At 38.9% G+C, this 16,533-nt stretch overlaps 1 protein-coding gene across 1 annotated transcript in view; it reads right to left on the bottom strand.

The window, feature by feature from the left end:
• LOC102480779 (fatty acid desaturase 2-like protein FADS2P1) overlaps positions 1-1,521 on the bottom strand; it is a 36,600-nt gene extending 35,079 nt beyond the window's left edge. The window contains exon 1 of the mRNA XM_006160797.2: positions 991-1,521. Coding sequence (XP_006160859.1) covers positions 991-1,311 — 321 coding nt within the window. The 5' untranslated portion in view covers positions 1,312-1,521. The remainder of the gene's footprint in view (positions 1-990) is intronic.
• Positions 1,522-16,533: the final 15,012 nt, after the last annotated feature.

Below are 16,533 nucleotides of genomic sequence, written 5' to 3'. Positions count from 1 at the left end.
GTAATGGCTATGTCACTGGACTCCCATGTAGTCGACCTGGTTCGAGTTCCAGACCTGGTGGCTTAAACCCATGCTGCTGGGTGCATGTGTGTGCGTGCATGCCCAGGATCCTGAGCGGAGCATGGAGGAGAAAGGATTGTGCCCTGGCCATCTCCCCTGGGGGGTGATTTCTTGCATTCTGTCTCTCTCTTTCTGGGGAGCACACATGCCCTATAGCAAAAACCTCTCAAAAAAAAAAAAACAAAAAAAGTTTGGCACTCTCACTTGCTGGCTTTTTGGCACATTATTTCTCTCTTTGAACACTACTACTGTCATATGTAATATGGAAATAATATTCACCCTCTTTAAGGGGAAGTGATGCATTTGAATGTATCATAAAAGTGGTTTGCATCACCTGTAATGACATTGAGTGAGCTACAGGATACAAAAGAGTTCTTCAGACTCATAGCCTCGGTAATTGTAGGCTTTCATCATTATTAACATTTCAATGTCCACTGGATGAATTGCTTCCTGTCTTGTAGACACTCCAATTATAAGACTTCTGTTTCTCCTGAGTGCAGATATTCTTTTATCCAGATTTTACTCAACCACCTGTTACTTTCTTATCAAACAGTGACTGACTCCACTTCAAAACAAAGAAATGCAAAACAAAGAAACGCAAAACATCGAGAACAAAACAAAACTTGGAATACACAGTCATCGTTTTAACTGTCAACATCTGAGTTCATCGCAAACCAGGTGCAGATAATAACTTAGATCTTGAGACTTAATTTGCTTCCAAATTCTCGCTAGATAGGAATCCTGAAAAATTGGTTTGGGAGGAGATGAGATGTGGAGTCTGAACACGTACTCGAACGCTTTTGGGAGCAGAGCCAAGATTTCAGCCATTCAGTGTCTGGGAGATCCGGTAGAGAGGGAGGAGAGGGGGGAGAGGAGAGAGAGGAGAGAGTAAAGGAGAGAGAGAGAGCACAAGAGCGTGATGCTCCTTACCGTGGCATCTTCTCCGGCGTAGTGGTTGAGGACCCAGCGCCCACCTGGATGCCTGTCTGCCCAGCTAGTGACATTGTAAACCTTGCGATCAATTACCAGCCACTGGTCGGACTCCTGATTGTGTCTCTGGATCTCCTGCCAGGTGTACGTGTTGAGGCTTTCCCTGGGCGTGTGGTGCTTCCCATTTGCCTCCTGTTTCACACAGACCTGAGCTTTCCCACTTGCTGCTGTTTTCCCGTTTGCCTGATGTTTCTCTCCTCCGGACGTCTGACTTTTCCCCACAAGGTTTCCGTTGCCCACGTGCTTTTCCTCGAACTTCATGGTCGCTGAGTCCCGGGGATTCCTGAGTTGACTTCTGAAAATAACTAATCCTAGCCTCTAACTGGACCATAGAATGATGGCCTTTCTTCTCTTTCATTCCATTGCAAGACGAAGCCTCCACAGATTAACTTTTACCCTAGCTGTCTTTTCACAAACCTGATAATGACTACAGTCCCAGCCTCTCACTTCTCTGTCTGTCCTGAATCTTTCCTGTCCTGATGGAGGCTAGACCACCTTTCTCTCTTCACCTATCTCCCTGCTGGCTGGCCTCTCAGCAGCATCTCCATCATTTAATATCCCTTAGTAAAGAGCTAGGGCCAATCCCAGGCTGGCCCAAGGTTGTGGCCCGCCCCCAGGGAGGAGCGACTAAGTCCTGGCTGGTGATTACCCTGAGTATCCTGGAGGGTTGGGTTCGGGGCAACTCTCTGACCCGCCTGTGAATGGAGACCTTCAGATTTGTTCATTCAACATGTGAGCAAAAGCTTTCAAAATCTCCAGAACGACATGAAGGCTTGCTAAACTTGGGAAATATTCTTGTTATTTTTGACAGCTGTTATTATTCCTCCTAAGGGCTTTTAAATTCTTTTAAAGTTTTCTTTTCGTCTTAAGGAAGGATTGGATTTCATTGTACCAAAAAGAGCAAATCAACTAAAACCAGTTTTTTTCTCTTTTTGTTTCCCTTTGAGGGCCATCTAAATCTATTAGCACACGTAAAAGGAACAGCAACTGATGTTTGCAAGAACACATGATGTTTTTTGCAAAGCTGTTGTCACATGTTTTATCTGATTTAATCCTCACAATCTTTTTGAGGGAGGTGCAATTATTGCCCCACTTTCCAGGTGAGAAAACAAGGATTGAAGGCCTCAGGTGACTTTCGTCAGTAAGAAGTGCATAGCTCTAGATTTTATGATTCCAGCTCTCATCCTTTTAATGTAAATATCTATAGTCTAGGTATTTAAAATAATAACTTCACTCAGTGGTTTAGAAGCAAGGGAGAAGAAATTCTGGAATAGAGTTGAGAAGGGTCTTAATCTTAAGAAAGAGTCTGCTTGAAATAATAGAAAAATGCTTCCTCGTATATGGAAATCTATCTTTAACTAAATCATCATAATTCAGTCTAAGATTTATGTGTAAAGAAATTTAGTATTATTTATAATTGTTAGAAGTTAGAAGTGGCCTAAATATTTAGGCAAAAATTACATTAATTATGCTATGTGGAATATTATATAGATATTTAAAGAGAAGTTTTTATAGAATTTTTATGACATGGACTCATGCTTGCATTATAACAAAGGAAAAATTAGTTAATAAACTGTATTTTCTGAATGGTATATGATTGAAAGGAAAATGCATTAGTTGGCATTAGTTCTCTTTGGATTATAGTGTTATTCAAGATTAATTGTTTTCTATATTTTATGATACTTCCCAAATTTCCTACAAATCAATATGCATAATTTTCATAATGTACAAAAGATAGGGTTATTTTAAAAATCTAAATAAGGAACCAAAGAGATATAAAACAAATTTAGGAAATAGATGGACTTTGGATCATATTTCAGCTCTATCATTTATTAACCACAGCAAATCAACTAAATTACTTGATTTCTTTGAGATTTAATTTTGTATCAATGAAATAAAAGAATAAGCATAATCCTCAGGATTACATGAAGTTAATGTAAATGCCATGGTATTTACAGAAACTCTGCAGTTTCCATGACTTCTGAAGGGGGTTTTTATAAATCCAGCATACACACATTCAGTGTTTGTAGGTCATTTGCATAAATGGGTGAGTCATTCAGCAATTTAATCACAAATTCATCCACTGAACCTGTATTGAGTGACTTCTATGGGCTGGCATTGAGCCTCTAAGACTTTTACTACTTTTAAAAACAGTTGTGCTTTTTTGACATCATCACCCAATAGGACATAAGAGTAGGGGTTCCTATGGCTCAAATATGTGTATTCAATTACTTAGGAGTCTTCATCCTGGACCAACCCAGCTTGCTCATTAGAATCCTGTGCCAGCAGCTCTCAGCCTAAAACTTGTCAGAGGTGGTAGTATCTAATGGCTACCATTGAGAACTTCTCATCACATAATTTATCGAAGATTTCCTGAGAAACTATTTTCATGTTGCCATGCCACATAACTTGGAGATGAGAGAGAAAACTTTCTTTGCTCTGTAAGGAGAACTGCTGAAAATAAAGAGAACAGCTAAAACAAACACCACTCCTCCCCCACCACTAAGCATTCAGTTTCTTCCTGCGAGTGAAGAACTAGATTTGCAGGGTATATAATCCAGGGTAAATTCTCTCAGTTCTCCCCACGTTTACTCTTGTTCTGATGGAAAAACAGATTGTCTTGACCTCTGTGACTAGTTCTTCTCCTGCAGGATTGCTCTGACACTGCCAGGGCTTTGAAGAGTCCCAGGCTCTGATAAAAGTTTTTAGGTTGTTGCCCAAAATAATGAAAGAACCTTGTCCTAGTTTTGAGTCAAACATCTCCTTGAAGACATACATATGTGGAACATCTTTCTTGACTGTCCTTAATAGAATAAGCAGCAGACCACTCTGTATGTGAGTTCCCCTAATAAATGCTTTATGTGGATCTTCCTGGTGTTCAGGACTTCTTTCTTTGGAATCCTAACTGGCCATATCTTGGGATAGTTTGAGAGCTCTCCCTTGTGGGAATTCCCCTACTGCCACTTTAGAGGCAACTGCAAGCCTGGATCTGGAGAAATACCAGGACTGCAGCTTCTAGTGACATGAACTTGGATAAGCTGGTTAACTCCTCTGTGCCTCAATACAATACCTTTCTAAAATAGGGATGAAACTAATGACACTAATACCTCATAAGATTCCCTTCACAGTCTTGTGAGGATTGTGTTGATTCATGTGAAGGGCTTAAGATAACGCTTAGGATTTGCTGTAGATGTTAGCTGCTGGTATTATTCTTTTAGTTCGGAGCCAGCATATTATTTAGCCACAATGAGTATTTGATGAACACATATGATTGCCAGGTGCTGCCTCTCTACAATAATTCTATGTTCTTAAAGAATGCAAGGGGAGGGAACCAGCAGTTAGCGTAATGGCTATGTCGCTGGACTCTCACGTAGTCAACCGCGGTTCACGTCCTGGACCCGGTGGCTTAAAACTCACGCCGGGCGCGTGTGCGTGCATGCGTGCCCAAGATCCCGAGAGGAGAATGGAGGAGAAGGGATTGCGGCGTGACCATCCCCCCTGGGGGGTGATTTCTCGCTTTCTGTCTCTATGTCTCTCTCTGTCTGTCTGGCGAGCGCACCCTATAGCGAAAATCTCTCTCAAAAAAAAAAAAAAAAAAAAAAACAAGGGGGGGGGAAAGACACCGCAGGAGAAAAAAACTAAGCAACCATGGAGCTTTTAAGAGCCAAAAAGTAGCAAAAAATATATTCAAATATAAGATTTATTATTTTTCTCTTCAGATAGATACCAAGTAATACCTTTCCTTTTTTAGAAATCCATTTTTTAAATATTTCATCTACATCTTACTGAATTAATATAATTATATGTAATTTAATGAAATAAAAGAATGTAGAAACAAGATTATGTTAACCAGTACCAGAACACACATAATACCCTTCAAGGTGACTAGACATAGAGACTTAAAACGTGCATAATTTCCATCTAAGAACTAATGATTAGAGTTAAAAGGTGTCTCATTCAAAAAAAAAAAAAAAAAGAATGCAAGGGGAGGAGACAGCCAGTCAAATGGGCATAAAAAGAGATAAGCGTGTATTAATGCAATGAATGAAGTGGGAAAGAGAAGTATCTAAGTTTGAATCACAGGCAGAAAGAAGCAGGCTCATCTTTGCTATTCCCACTGACCAGGCCTGATGTTGTCTGAATTACCACTGTATCACTTGGAATCTGTCTTCTCCAGGCTCCTCATCTTCTTTTCAATCAATCAATGATCATTCTCTCATGCTGCAATGTCAGAAACCAAACTAGAAAGGTCAAGTTTATGCATGATGCCCAATCCAGAGCACTGTCCTTTCATGTAAAAATGAAAATCACTTAAAAAGGAATTTAGAACAGGCTGGGAACACTTTTAGATCCTGTGGATTCAAACTCTGTAACTCACAAAGTTAGAAGAACAGCTTTGAAGATAGCAGAAAGAAACTCTGGTTTTATCATCAACATAGCTGTTTATGCCTATTTTCTGCTACTTCCTTCTTTTTTTTTTTTTTCAAAGAGATACTTTTGCTATAAGGAGTGTGCACTCTCCAGAAAGGCAGAGAGAGGAGAGACAGAAAGCAAGAAATAAGCCCCCTGGAGGGATGGCTATGCCACGAGCCCTTCTCCATTCTCTCAGGGCACACACGCACACTCACTGGCTTGAGTTTAAGCCACTGACTCCAGGACTGGACCTGTGGTTGACTACATGGGAATTCAGTGATGTAAGCCTTACATCATCTGTTGGTGTCACTTCCTTCTTTTTATTTATTTATTTTTTTTTGAGAGATTTTTTTTGCTACAGGGTGCTTACACTTACCAGAAAGCAAGAAATCACCACCCTGCTGCCCCCCGAAAGGGATGGCCGCACCACAATCCCTTCTCCTTCAGTCTTCTCTAGGGATTTTGGGCACACATGTACCTGGCATAAATCTAAAGCAACTGGATCTGGGACTCGAACCATGATTTACCATGTGAAAGTCTAGTGTCTTAACCACTATGCCACCTGCTGGCCCCCACTACTCCCTTCTTAAAAGCTGTGCATCTTTATTTAAGTTACTTATCCTATCTAACTTCAGTTTCCTCGTTTGTTCAATTTGGTATGATACCCATTAAAGGGTTTGTTTTTAAAGAATTAAAGTGTTGTGAGGCTCAAAAGAAGGCAGAAGAATGGTTTTAATGTTGAAACCTGATACTGTTATGATAATTGAGATTTTTATAGTGAGTACAAGATTTTCCAAATTCTCCATGGAACTCTTCTGACTGGATCCATTATATCACAGAGAGAAAAATGCAACCATTCTTTCTAGCTGCAGAACCACGTAAAAGGGTGGACTGAGCATAAAGGGACATAGTTCTTCTGTTGCCTCACTACCTACCAGTCTATTCATAAACTGCTTTGAGATCCTTAAGTTCTGACATTATAGATGTGCATGTGAGTGTAGCTATTAATGTCATGGCCGATCTATTCTCTGGGTAGGTCTATTTAACTTGGGGCATGCCCTGGTTTGTGCATATGAGTACCTGTATAAACTGCACCTCTTCTTTTACCCAGGGTGGCTGTTCTGAAGAGCAGCTTTACGTTTCAGCAAAGTTTATTTGAGAAACACCCAATTAGTCTTGCTTCTAAAATGTCTCATTGTCTCCAGGTAGACATTCAGGAAGGACTGCTTTAGCTGGTTGCTTGCCAGCCTACCGTTGGTTGGCCCTCCTCCTGCCAAGGGCAAGATTCAAGTGGGGCAGACGTGAGCTTCGTGAGCTTCGTGTTCTCACAGACTCAACACAATTGTTTACTTTTGTGGTCTCAGTTGCTGCCTTATCTCATGGGGAGAAAGGATAAATGGAGGCCTGTTCTCATGAACACCCAAAACTCTGTGCTCAGCTAGTCAAAGAGATAACAAGGGCTAAAGGAAAGAGCAGAGGATTAAATTCCAGCATTAAGGAGGGCTGAAATATTTGCCTATTTTGTTCATCATTTGATTTGTAGAGTTTGGAGTAGGATAGGGCCTCAGTAAAATTTGTTAAATAAATGAACACTGTAAAGACATGAATGAATGACCAAAGAGATGGGACATTGTTTCAGGTTTGCTGAAACTTTCATTGGATGTTTTACTAGTTGGTCTCTCAGGTATGTCATTTGTGTGAGAAGAGTGAAGAGAAGGGACTAGGAGTTAGTGTAATGGCTATGTTGATGGACTCCCATGTAGTTGACAGTGGCTCGAGTCCTGGACCTAGTGGCTTAAATTCATGCCGGGCACGTGTGCATGCAAACCCAAGATCCCGAGAGGAGAATGGAGGAGAAAGGATCGTGGCGTGGTCATCCCCCCTGAGGGGTGATTTATTGCTTTCTGTCTCTCTGTCTCTGTCTGTCTTTCTGGAGAGTGCATGTACCCTATAGCAAAAACCCTCTCCCCCCAAAAAAAAGAAAAGAAAAGAAAAGAAAAGAATAAAAAGGAGAAGAGTGAAATTAATTTTTAGTATTTTCTTACATACTGCTATAAGACTGGCTCGCATGGTCATTTTTTTTTTTTCCTTTCTAGTTTGTGTGCTTGCCTAAAAGGAAGAGAGAGATAGAGAGGGAGGGAAAGACAGCACTCTCCCCACCCCCAGTGGGGGCATGGTCACGCCATAATCTTTCTCCTCTATCTTTCCATCCTGTAGGGATACACACACACACACACACACACACACACACACACACAGCATGCTTTTCAAGTCTCTCAGGTTGAAATTCAAACTTTGGTGGACCATGTGGAGTCTGGCATCTGGCTCCTTTAACTAGTAAATTATGGGGCAGGAACTTTCTTTTTCTTTCTTTCTTCCTTCCTTCTCTTTTTCTTTCTTCCCTTCTCTTTCTTTCTTCCTTTCCTTCTCTCTCTCTCTCTCTCTTTCTTTCTTTCTCTCTCTATTTCTTTCTTTCTTTCTTCTTTTCCATCATTTTTCTTTCTTTTCCTTCTTTTGTTCCTTCTTTTTCTTTCTTCTTTCTTTTTCTTTCTCTGTTCTTTCTCTTTCTTCTTTTTTCTTTCTTTATTTCTTTGTTTTTCTTTCTTCCTCTCTTTTTCCATCTTTCTTTCTTCTTTTTCTTTTCTTTTTTTTTTTTTAAACAGCTTTATTGAGCTATAGTTTATGGAAGTATAACTGTATAACCAGTGGGCATACAGAAAACTGCACATATTTAAGGTACACCACTTGCTGAGTTTTTCATATGTATGCACCTATGAAGCCATTGCTGCAATCAAGATAGTGACTATTCTGTTGCCCCCAAAGCTCCCTCATGCACTCCTGTATTCACACCCTTACCTTCCCTCCTCAGTCCTATTCCCTAGGCAATCGTTGATCTGCTTTCTTTCATTCATACAAGTATTTCATACAACTGGAATCATACACTACACATTTTGCATTTAGTCTGGTTTCTTTCGCTCAACACTATTATTTTAAGATTCATTCATGTTATAGCATGTTTATTCTGTTTTTTTAAATGTCACAGTTAGACATGTTTTTAAAGGTCTAGCTCATAAAGCTGAGGAGGATGAGACAATATAGAGAACTGAAGGTCGGGAGGTAAGCTAGTGAATTTCCTAGGGAAGTGATAACAGAGAAAGACAAAGGTGAAGGATGGTGCCAAGGAGAAACCCTCATTTCACATTTTTATTAGATACTGCCCTCCCACTAAATTATTTTCTTGGAAGGATAATTTGAAAGTCACACCCTTACTAAAATCCTTTAATGGCTCTTTCATTCTTTTAGAATACTGTCTAAACTAATCAACGTTTTGACCCTATCCCTTGTACTTTAAGCTTCCCAGTACAAACTCTACTTAGTAATGGCATCTTACCTAATACCTTCAATTTAGACGTATGTGAACACTGCTTACTGCTGCTCAACCTTTCTTTTTTGTCCTCCAAGGCCTAGCTTGGGTTGTTTTTGCTCTCAGATATTTTTCCCAGACCTTTAAACTGGAAATGATTGCTTTCTTCCCTGATTCAGCAACTTGTATTATCTCCTGAAAGGTGTGGTTTGTGTCAGTAGGGTCTGTGTGAGTTGAAAAGCAAAACACAAATCAATGATTTAAGGAAAAAAATGAATTTCATTGTTTCACAAGATGAAGATTAAAAAGAGATTTTATTGACTCACAAAAAAAAGTCGTCCAGGACTACACAGGTCTTTAAGCATGGGAAAACTTATTATTATTACTACTATTATTTATATAAGATATTGCTCTTGTTTCTCTTTCTTGAAGTTCAACTCAATTATTTTCCATGTTGGCTTGATTCTTACTATATTACCTTTTGGTAAATGCTGGATGTTGGAGCTTCAAATTCACACCAAGAGCTTCTCTTTTCTTCTTTCTTTTTTTTTTTAAGAGTTTTTTTTCTTTTTTGCTATAGGCGCATGCGCTCGCCAGGAAGACAGAGAGAGACAGAGAAACAGAAAGTGAGAAATCACCCCCCAGGGGGGATGGTCATGCCACAATCCCTTCTCCTCCATTCTCCTCTCAGGATCTTGGGCATGCACACTCATGTGCTCAGCATGAGTTTAAGCTACCTGGTCCGGGACTTGAAATGCCGTTGACTACAAGGGAGTCCAGCAACATAGCCATGATGCTAACTGCTGGTCCCAAGAGCTTCTCTTTTCTAATAGTGTAAGTAGGGACTGAGGTTGACTCTCATTCTGCAGCCCAAGAAGGAGAGATACAGGATCTGTTGACCTGCATCATGAACTTAGCCTAAGAAGTCACAAATCCACCTATGAGGTTTCTTCCCTCGAATGCCACTGATGTCAATGAGGGTGCTGTCCCGACCCAGGGGACTGTTGAACAGGTTCCTGGGGGAGGGAGTGAGAGATAGGACAAACACACAGACACACAGAGTGAAGACAAGATGAGGTGCTGATCAAGTCTTCGAGTCTTCTGTTTATTGAGGAAGAATGTCGAGTTATATACAGGCTGGTGGGCATTGATTGGTTGCCTGGAATGCAAATGAGATAGAACAGTATGAGCCAATCATTGATGTGGGTGGATCTTTCTCATTGCCTAGAAACCCAACCACCCCCAGGAAAAACTGTTGGTCGCATGATTTCTGAGAAAGGGTTTGCTCCCTGAGGAAGTGAAACCTAATGGTTTCCTAGATGGCAGATAGCTCAAGATGGCGGATAGCTCAAGATGGTTTCCTTATGCAGTGCCCTCCACAGGGTGCAGTCTTTCTCTAACAGAAAATAGGTGAATGGGCAGAAAATGAAACTGAAATATCTCTTTCTCATTTTTTTTCTTTTCCTTTTTTTTTTTTTGGGAGTGTTTTCGCTATAGGGCGCATGCGCTTGCCAGAAAGACAGAGAGAGACAGAAAGACAGAAAGCAAGAAATCACCCTCCAAGGGGTATGGCCATGCCACAATCCCTTCTCTGTTCTCCTCTCAGGATCTTGGGCACGCATACACACGTGCCCAGTGTGAGTTGAAGCCTCCGAGTTTGGGACTCGAACCACAGTTGACTACATGGGAGTCCAGTGACATAGCTATTATGCCAACTGCTAGTCCTCTCATTTTGTTTTACATTTTTATTATAATATCTATAAATGGTATTTCCTTGGATGGATGCTTAACTTTTTTTGAGTATAGAAACCTATTAGTCGTCTTTGTATATTCTTTTGAGTTTACAGAAGATATCAAGAAGAAAAAAAATTAAAATAACCTGTAATTTCACCAAACATTGATGATCCCTTCTTTTTAAGGTAGATCATTAAGCACACAAACATAAAACACACACATAATTGGGAGTTCCAGCACCCCCGAGGATACCCAGATCTGCGTATGTTCAAGATCCAGAATAAGCACATAATCTTTGCATAGACCTATGCACATCCTACCCTATTTTTAAAATAACCTCTAGATTACTTATCATACCTAACACAAGGACTGGGTAGGGCACAGTAGTAAAATGCAGTGCTCTGTGAAGCTGACCTACATGGGAAGGTTCTGGGTTTGTATCCAAGACTTCTCTGAATATGTTAGGCACATGCTTGCTCATAATCTGCAGCTCGCTGAAGCTGGGGGTGGATTATGGCATCAAGGCCCTGTTAGGGGTATTGTTTCTCTTGTTCATAGAAGAAATAAATAAATGCACTTAAAAATAATCATACTGATATAATGTAAATGTTATTTAAATAATTGCTATACTATATTTATTAGGGGAGTAATGACAAGAAAATGTCTATACATGTTTGGTACAATTTTTTTCTCAAATACTTTTAACCCACAGTTGATTTAATCTGTGGTGGTGGGAATCTACTGATTCAGAATCCATGGATGTAGAGGACTGACAGTATGTGCAAATATACACACATGAAAATTCATGTATTTTAAATAAAACTACAAAATTAAATCATATGCACTGTTTTGTATCTTGCTTTTATTCACCTGACATCTTTTTCCTTAATATTTTCTCTATGTAAGATGTTTTTGAAAAAACACAATTTTAAGTGGTTACACAATTTTTCACACTAAGCATATATTATATTTTTTGGTAAATACTGCTATTATTAGTTAATAAATTTAATCTTAAATTATAATTTATATTATAATATGTATAATTTATATTATAATCTTAAATTATAATTTTTACTATTTCAGCAATAAAAACTTTGTAGAGAAGTATCTGTATTATTTCTGTAGGACAAATCCCTTGAGTGGAAAATACTAAGTCAAAAAATTTGATTGTTTTTAGTTATTGCCACCTTTTTTTTTTATCAAATTATCTTTGAGAATTTATGCTGTCATTAGTTTAATTAAAAGGTTTTTTATTTTAGATTGTGAAGACATTGGCGTAAGCAAGGACTTCTTAAACAAGATCCCCCAAAGAACAGGCAATAATCCCCCAAATGGACAGGTGGGGTTACATCAGATTAAGGAGTTTCTGCACAGCAAAGGACACTATAATTAGTGTAAATTGACAACCCTCAGAATGGGAAAGAATTTTTGTTAAGTGTGCCTCAGATAAAGGACCGATAACCAGAATACACAGGGAAATCAAGCAGCTTACCCAGAAGAAAATGATTAATCCAATTAAAAGTTTTTGTTTCTGAGAGAGATTTTTGATATAGGGTGCTTGTGCTCACTGGAGAGACAGAGAGACAAAAAGGGAGAAATCACCCCCATAGGGGATGGTCACACCATAATCTTCTCTCCTTAATTCTCCTCTTGCGATTTTGGCCATGTACGCACACACACCCAGTGTGAGTTTTAAGCCGCCACGTCTGGGACTTGATCTGCAGTCAAATACATGACAGTCCAGTGAGTGACATAACCATTATGCCATCTACTGGTCCCAGTTTCATTAAAAGTTTGGTAATTACAAAGATGAGGAGTCAATCTTTCCGAAGTTCTTGATTCATATTGCCATACATCTTTTTTCTGTCATCTCACTAACAGATTCATTGGTTAGTGTTGTACTCCTTTCCAGGATCTGGGATGGTGCTAAATTTCTGTAGATACCATGAGGTGCTTGTGGACTTTTATCTGTTGGTACAGCAAAAGTTGCCCAAACCTGAGCAGATCTTAAAGAAATAAAAATTGCAGCTTATGTGTTTGTTATGTAGGCAGATATCTCCTGAGCAATATTTCCAATAGGACATTATATAGGATGATTCAAGAAATAGATCATAAATACAAAGTCATAATAACTGTTGGACATGGCGAATATACTTTTGATCAGGTGTATTTTGAACATAAGCCTTGTAGGTATGTTCTGAAAAGCCACACTGTACCTCACAAATATGTATAACTAAATAAGGACTGTCATAATTTTAAAATGACACATAGGAAACAGTGGGTCTTGAGTGTTTATGGGGAACATCTTTTACTTTCCAGTGTCTAAGGAATTTTACCATTTGAAAATTTTAGTAGTAGCGAATGCTGCTTTTAATGAGTTTTAGAATGTATAATGATTTAAAAAAAATTACAAAACCAATAAACTAGGACAGCATGGTGTTCTTGCCTGTGTGAAACCTTTATAGAGACAAAGAATTTAAAGGAGATTGGTTCTGTGGCCTACTGGTTAAGGGATTTGGATTTCACATGACCTACTGCATGGGTTGAGGCCTGGCCCCAGTAGATTAAAAAACATTCTGAGTGCATGTGTGTATGTGCCCATAATCCTGACAAGATGCAGAAATGGAAGAGAAGGGACAGTGATGTGACCATGACCCTCTGGTCTGCATTTCCCCTCGCCTTTTCTTTCTGTCTCACTGTCTCTCTGATAGGCACGCATGTTCTCTGGCGAAAAAAAAAAAAAGGCATTGAAGAAATAGTCAATTTAAACTGAACTGCTCCCACTTCCTTTTAATTCTATATTGAGTTATCTTCTGGATTAAATATGCAAGATAACAAATATGTTCAGCTCACATTTATTAAGTTTTTACTATCCTCTATGTGCTTTGCACATATGATTTTATTTTCCACAAAGGATAAGTAGGCATTGCCATTCCAGCTCACATATGAAGACACTGAAGTAAATATTTACACTATATCTTAGGCATTGTGTTAAATGCTTTATGTACCTTATCAAATTTAATACAAAGTATGAGACAATTGTTGTTTGTTAGTAATTTACCATAGATTGGTGAGGTTAAGTCAAATATCTAGTATCATATGTACATGTACCATTAATTGCAGGTCCAATAGCTTTCAGGTTTATTAAAAGTGCTAATTTTTTGTTTTGTTTTGTTTGTTTTTAATTTGCTGTGGGACATGTGTACTCACTAGAGAGAGAGACAGAAAGAGAGGGAAACCAAAAATATTACCCCCATCCCCCAGGAGGAATGGGCATGCCACAATCCCTTTTCCTTCATTCTCCTCTTGGAATTTTAAGCACATATGCACATGCACTTGATGTCTTTTTCAAGCTGTCGAGTCCAAGATTCAAACCAGTACTCAGCCATGTGGGATCTAGCTACCTTAACTACCATGCTACCAGCTGGCCCCAAAATACTAGTATTTTTGGCCCAGCTATGGTAACATGCACTGATTGATGCTGCTCCTCAGCAGACTGAGACTAGGCTGCTCAGGTTGGATTCCAAACCCACCTTAAAATCTGGGCATGATAGCATGTCTGTAGTCCCATTTACCTGGATGATTGAGACAGGATAATCTCAACATAACAAGACCCTGTCTTTAAAAAAAAAGTTGGAATTATAAATTATAGTTGAATGAATATCTGAGGTGCAGTTTCATGTCAAAGGAACATACGTTTCAAATCGGTTGTATATATTGAGTATATATATAAAATTGTTTGTTTGTTTGTTTGTTTTTAACCAAATGTCAACTAGACTCACTGAAAACTCAGGGTCTTTACATAAGTTTCTCTCCAAGTGATGTCATGTGTTATCATGTGGGATCAGAAGCTTCAAATGACAGTTACCTATGTCTTTAAGAAATAAAAACTGAAAACAAAAAATTTCCTTTCAAAGAAAATGACATTTAATGATTTAATATTTGATTGAAGGGTCCTTCTTATTGAGGTATAATGATAATTGGTTTTAATTTTCTTAAATAATTGCTCTCTGGGACCAGCAGATGGTGTCATGGTTATGTTGCTGGACTCCCATGTAGTTGAGCCTGGTTCAAATCCTGGACCCAGTGACTTAAAACATGCCAGGCAAGTGTGTGTGCATGCCCCCAAATCCAAGAGGTAAATGGAGGAGAAAGGATTGTGGTGTGGCCATCCCACTTGGGGAGTGATTTCTCACTTTCTGTCTCTCTGTCTCTTTTTGTCTCTCCAGCGAGCACACATACCCTATGGCAAAAAAATCTCTCTAAAAAAATTGATATCTCCTGTGCTCTTTATTGCCTCCTTTTCCCATAGGCAGTGGGCTCTATCAATATGATTGTAGTCAGAGGCCTTAGCTATGTAGTCGTGTCAATTATTAATATAGCCTAATTTGAGTTATTATGACATAGATAGCACTTTCCATTTTAAAACATAACTACTATAAATGGGTCTCTTGTGCATCACTGATGGAACTGTAAAATGGTACAACTCATTGAGAAACAGTCTGGCAGCTCTTTAAAAGATAAAAATACACTTACTATAGGATGATTCAGCAATTACACTCATAGATATTTGTCCTAAAGAAATTAAGACTATGTTCACATGAAAATTTATACAGCAAAGTGCATAGCATCTGTTTGTAAGAGCCAAGCCCTGGAAACAATCTAGGTCTACTTCTATAAGTAAATTGTTAAATAAATGATGATATAGCCATACAATAGAATGCTATTCTTCAGTGAAAATAAATAAAGTATTGATATATACATACACTTGAATGAGTATTAAGTGCATTATGCTAAGTGAAAAATTAAAAAAAAACATAATCTCAAAGGACTATGTAACATATGAAATCCCAACATATCACATTGATGGGATGAAAAAATTATAATGATGGACAGAACTCAGTGGTTATCAGAGATTAGGTATGGATGTGACTATTAAGGAGTAACAAGAGGGAGTTTATGATTTTGGAACAGTTCTGGATCTTGACTATGGTGATGGTGTTTTGAGTCTACCCATGTGATAAAATGTCATGGAACTGTATATGAAAAACAGAGAAACAGACAAAAAGAATGTGTGTAAATGCTTAGAAAATCTATTATTGTCTGTGCCTGAGTTAATAATATTATTTCATAGTCATTTTTTTAGTTTTGACTATGTCCTGTGGTTATGTAACATTGTTATGGGAAGAAGCTGGGTGAAGAGTACATGGGAACTTAGACAGCTCCATGGCTCCTGTGATCTAGCCATTTTGGGAGAAAGGAAGATGTCCCACTGATAACTGGGCCTCCAGCATACAAAACTCGCGTGAACAGCCCTTCTTCAAGAGACAGACAGCTCCATGGCTCCTGCGATCTAGCCATTTTGGGAGAAAGGAAAATGTCCCACTGATAACTGGGCCTCCAGCATATAAAACTCGCATGGTAGGAAGACCCCTTTCAAGTCTCCTGTCTCTGTATCAGTCTTTGTCTCTCTCTACCTCTGTCTCTGTCCTCTCTCTCTCTCTCTGTCTTTTTTTTAATTTTTGCTTTTTAGAATTTTTTAAGGTGAGGCATTTTACAGGGCCCTTTGGCCCCTCCTAGGCTTTTATCTTCTTAATTATCCCTTCTCCTCCCAGAACAGCCCTTCTTCAAGAGACAGACAGCTCCATGGCTCCTGCGATCTAGCCATTTCGCGCGGCGCTTCTGCGCAGCACGGTTTTCTAATTTTTGAGTTTTATTGAAATTTTTTGAATATTAATTTTTTTTAGATTTACTTAAAAGTTTTTCTCTTCTTTTTCTCTGTTTCTTGTCTGGTGTTTTTGCTGTTGTTGGTATTGTTTTCCTCTCTCTGCTTCCTTTTCTGCACACTTCTCGACCCTCAGATTGAACTTCCAAGTTTGGGAAGAAACCGACCATCCACCAGATGACTAGAAATCGCTGCAGGACCACAAGAAATATGGGGAAGCAGGAAAATACCTCTCCCACAAGGGAAA

Source organism: Tupaia chinensis, unplaced genomic scaffold (assembly GCF_000334495.1).
Source record: "Tupaia chinensis unplaced genomic scaffold, TupChi_1.0 Scaffold000709_1, whole genome shotgun sequence".
Classification (NCBI taxonomy): Eukaryota; Metazoa; Chordata; class Mammalia; order Scandentia; family Tupaiidae; genus Tupaia; species Tupaia belangeri.
The sequence above is the reverse complement of the archived record's forward strand: the minus strand, read 5'-3'. Positions and strand labels throughout refer to the sequence as shown.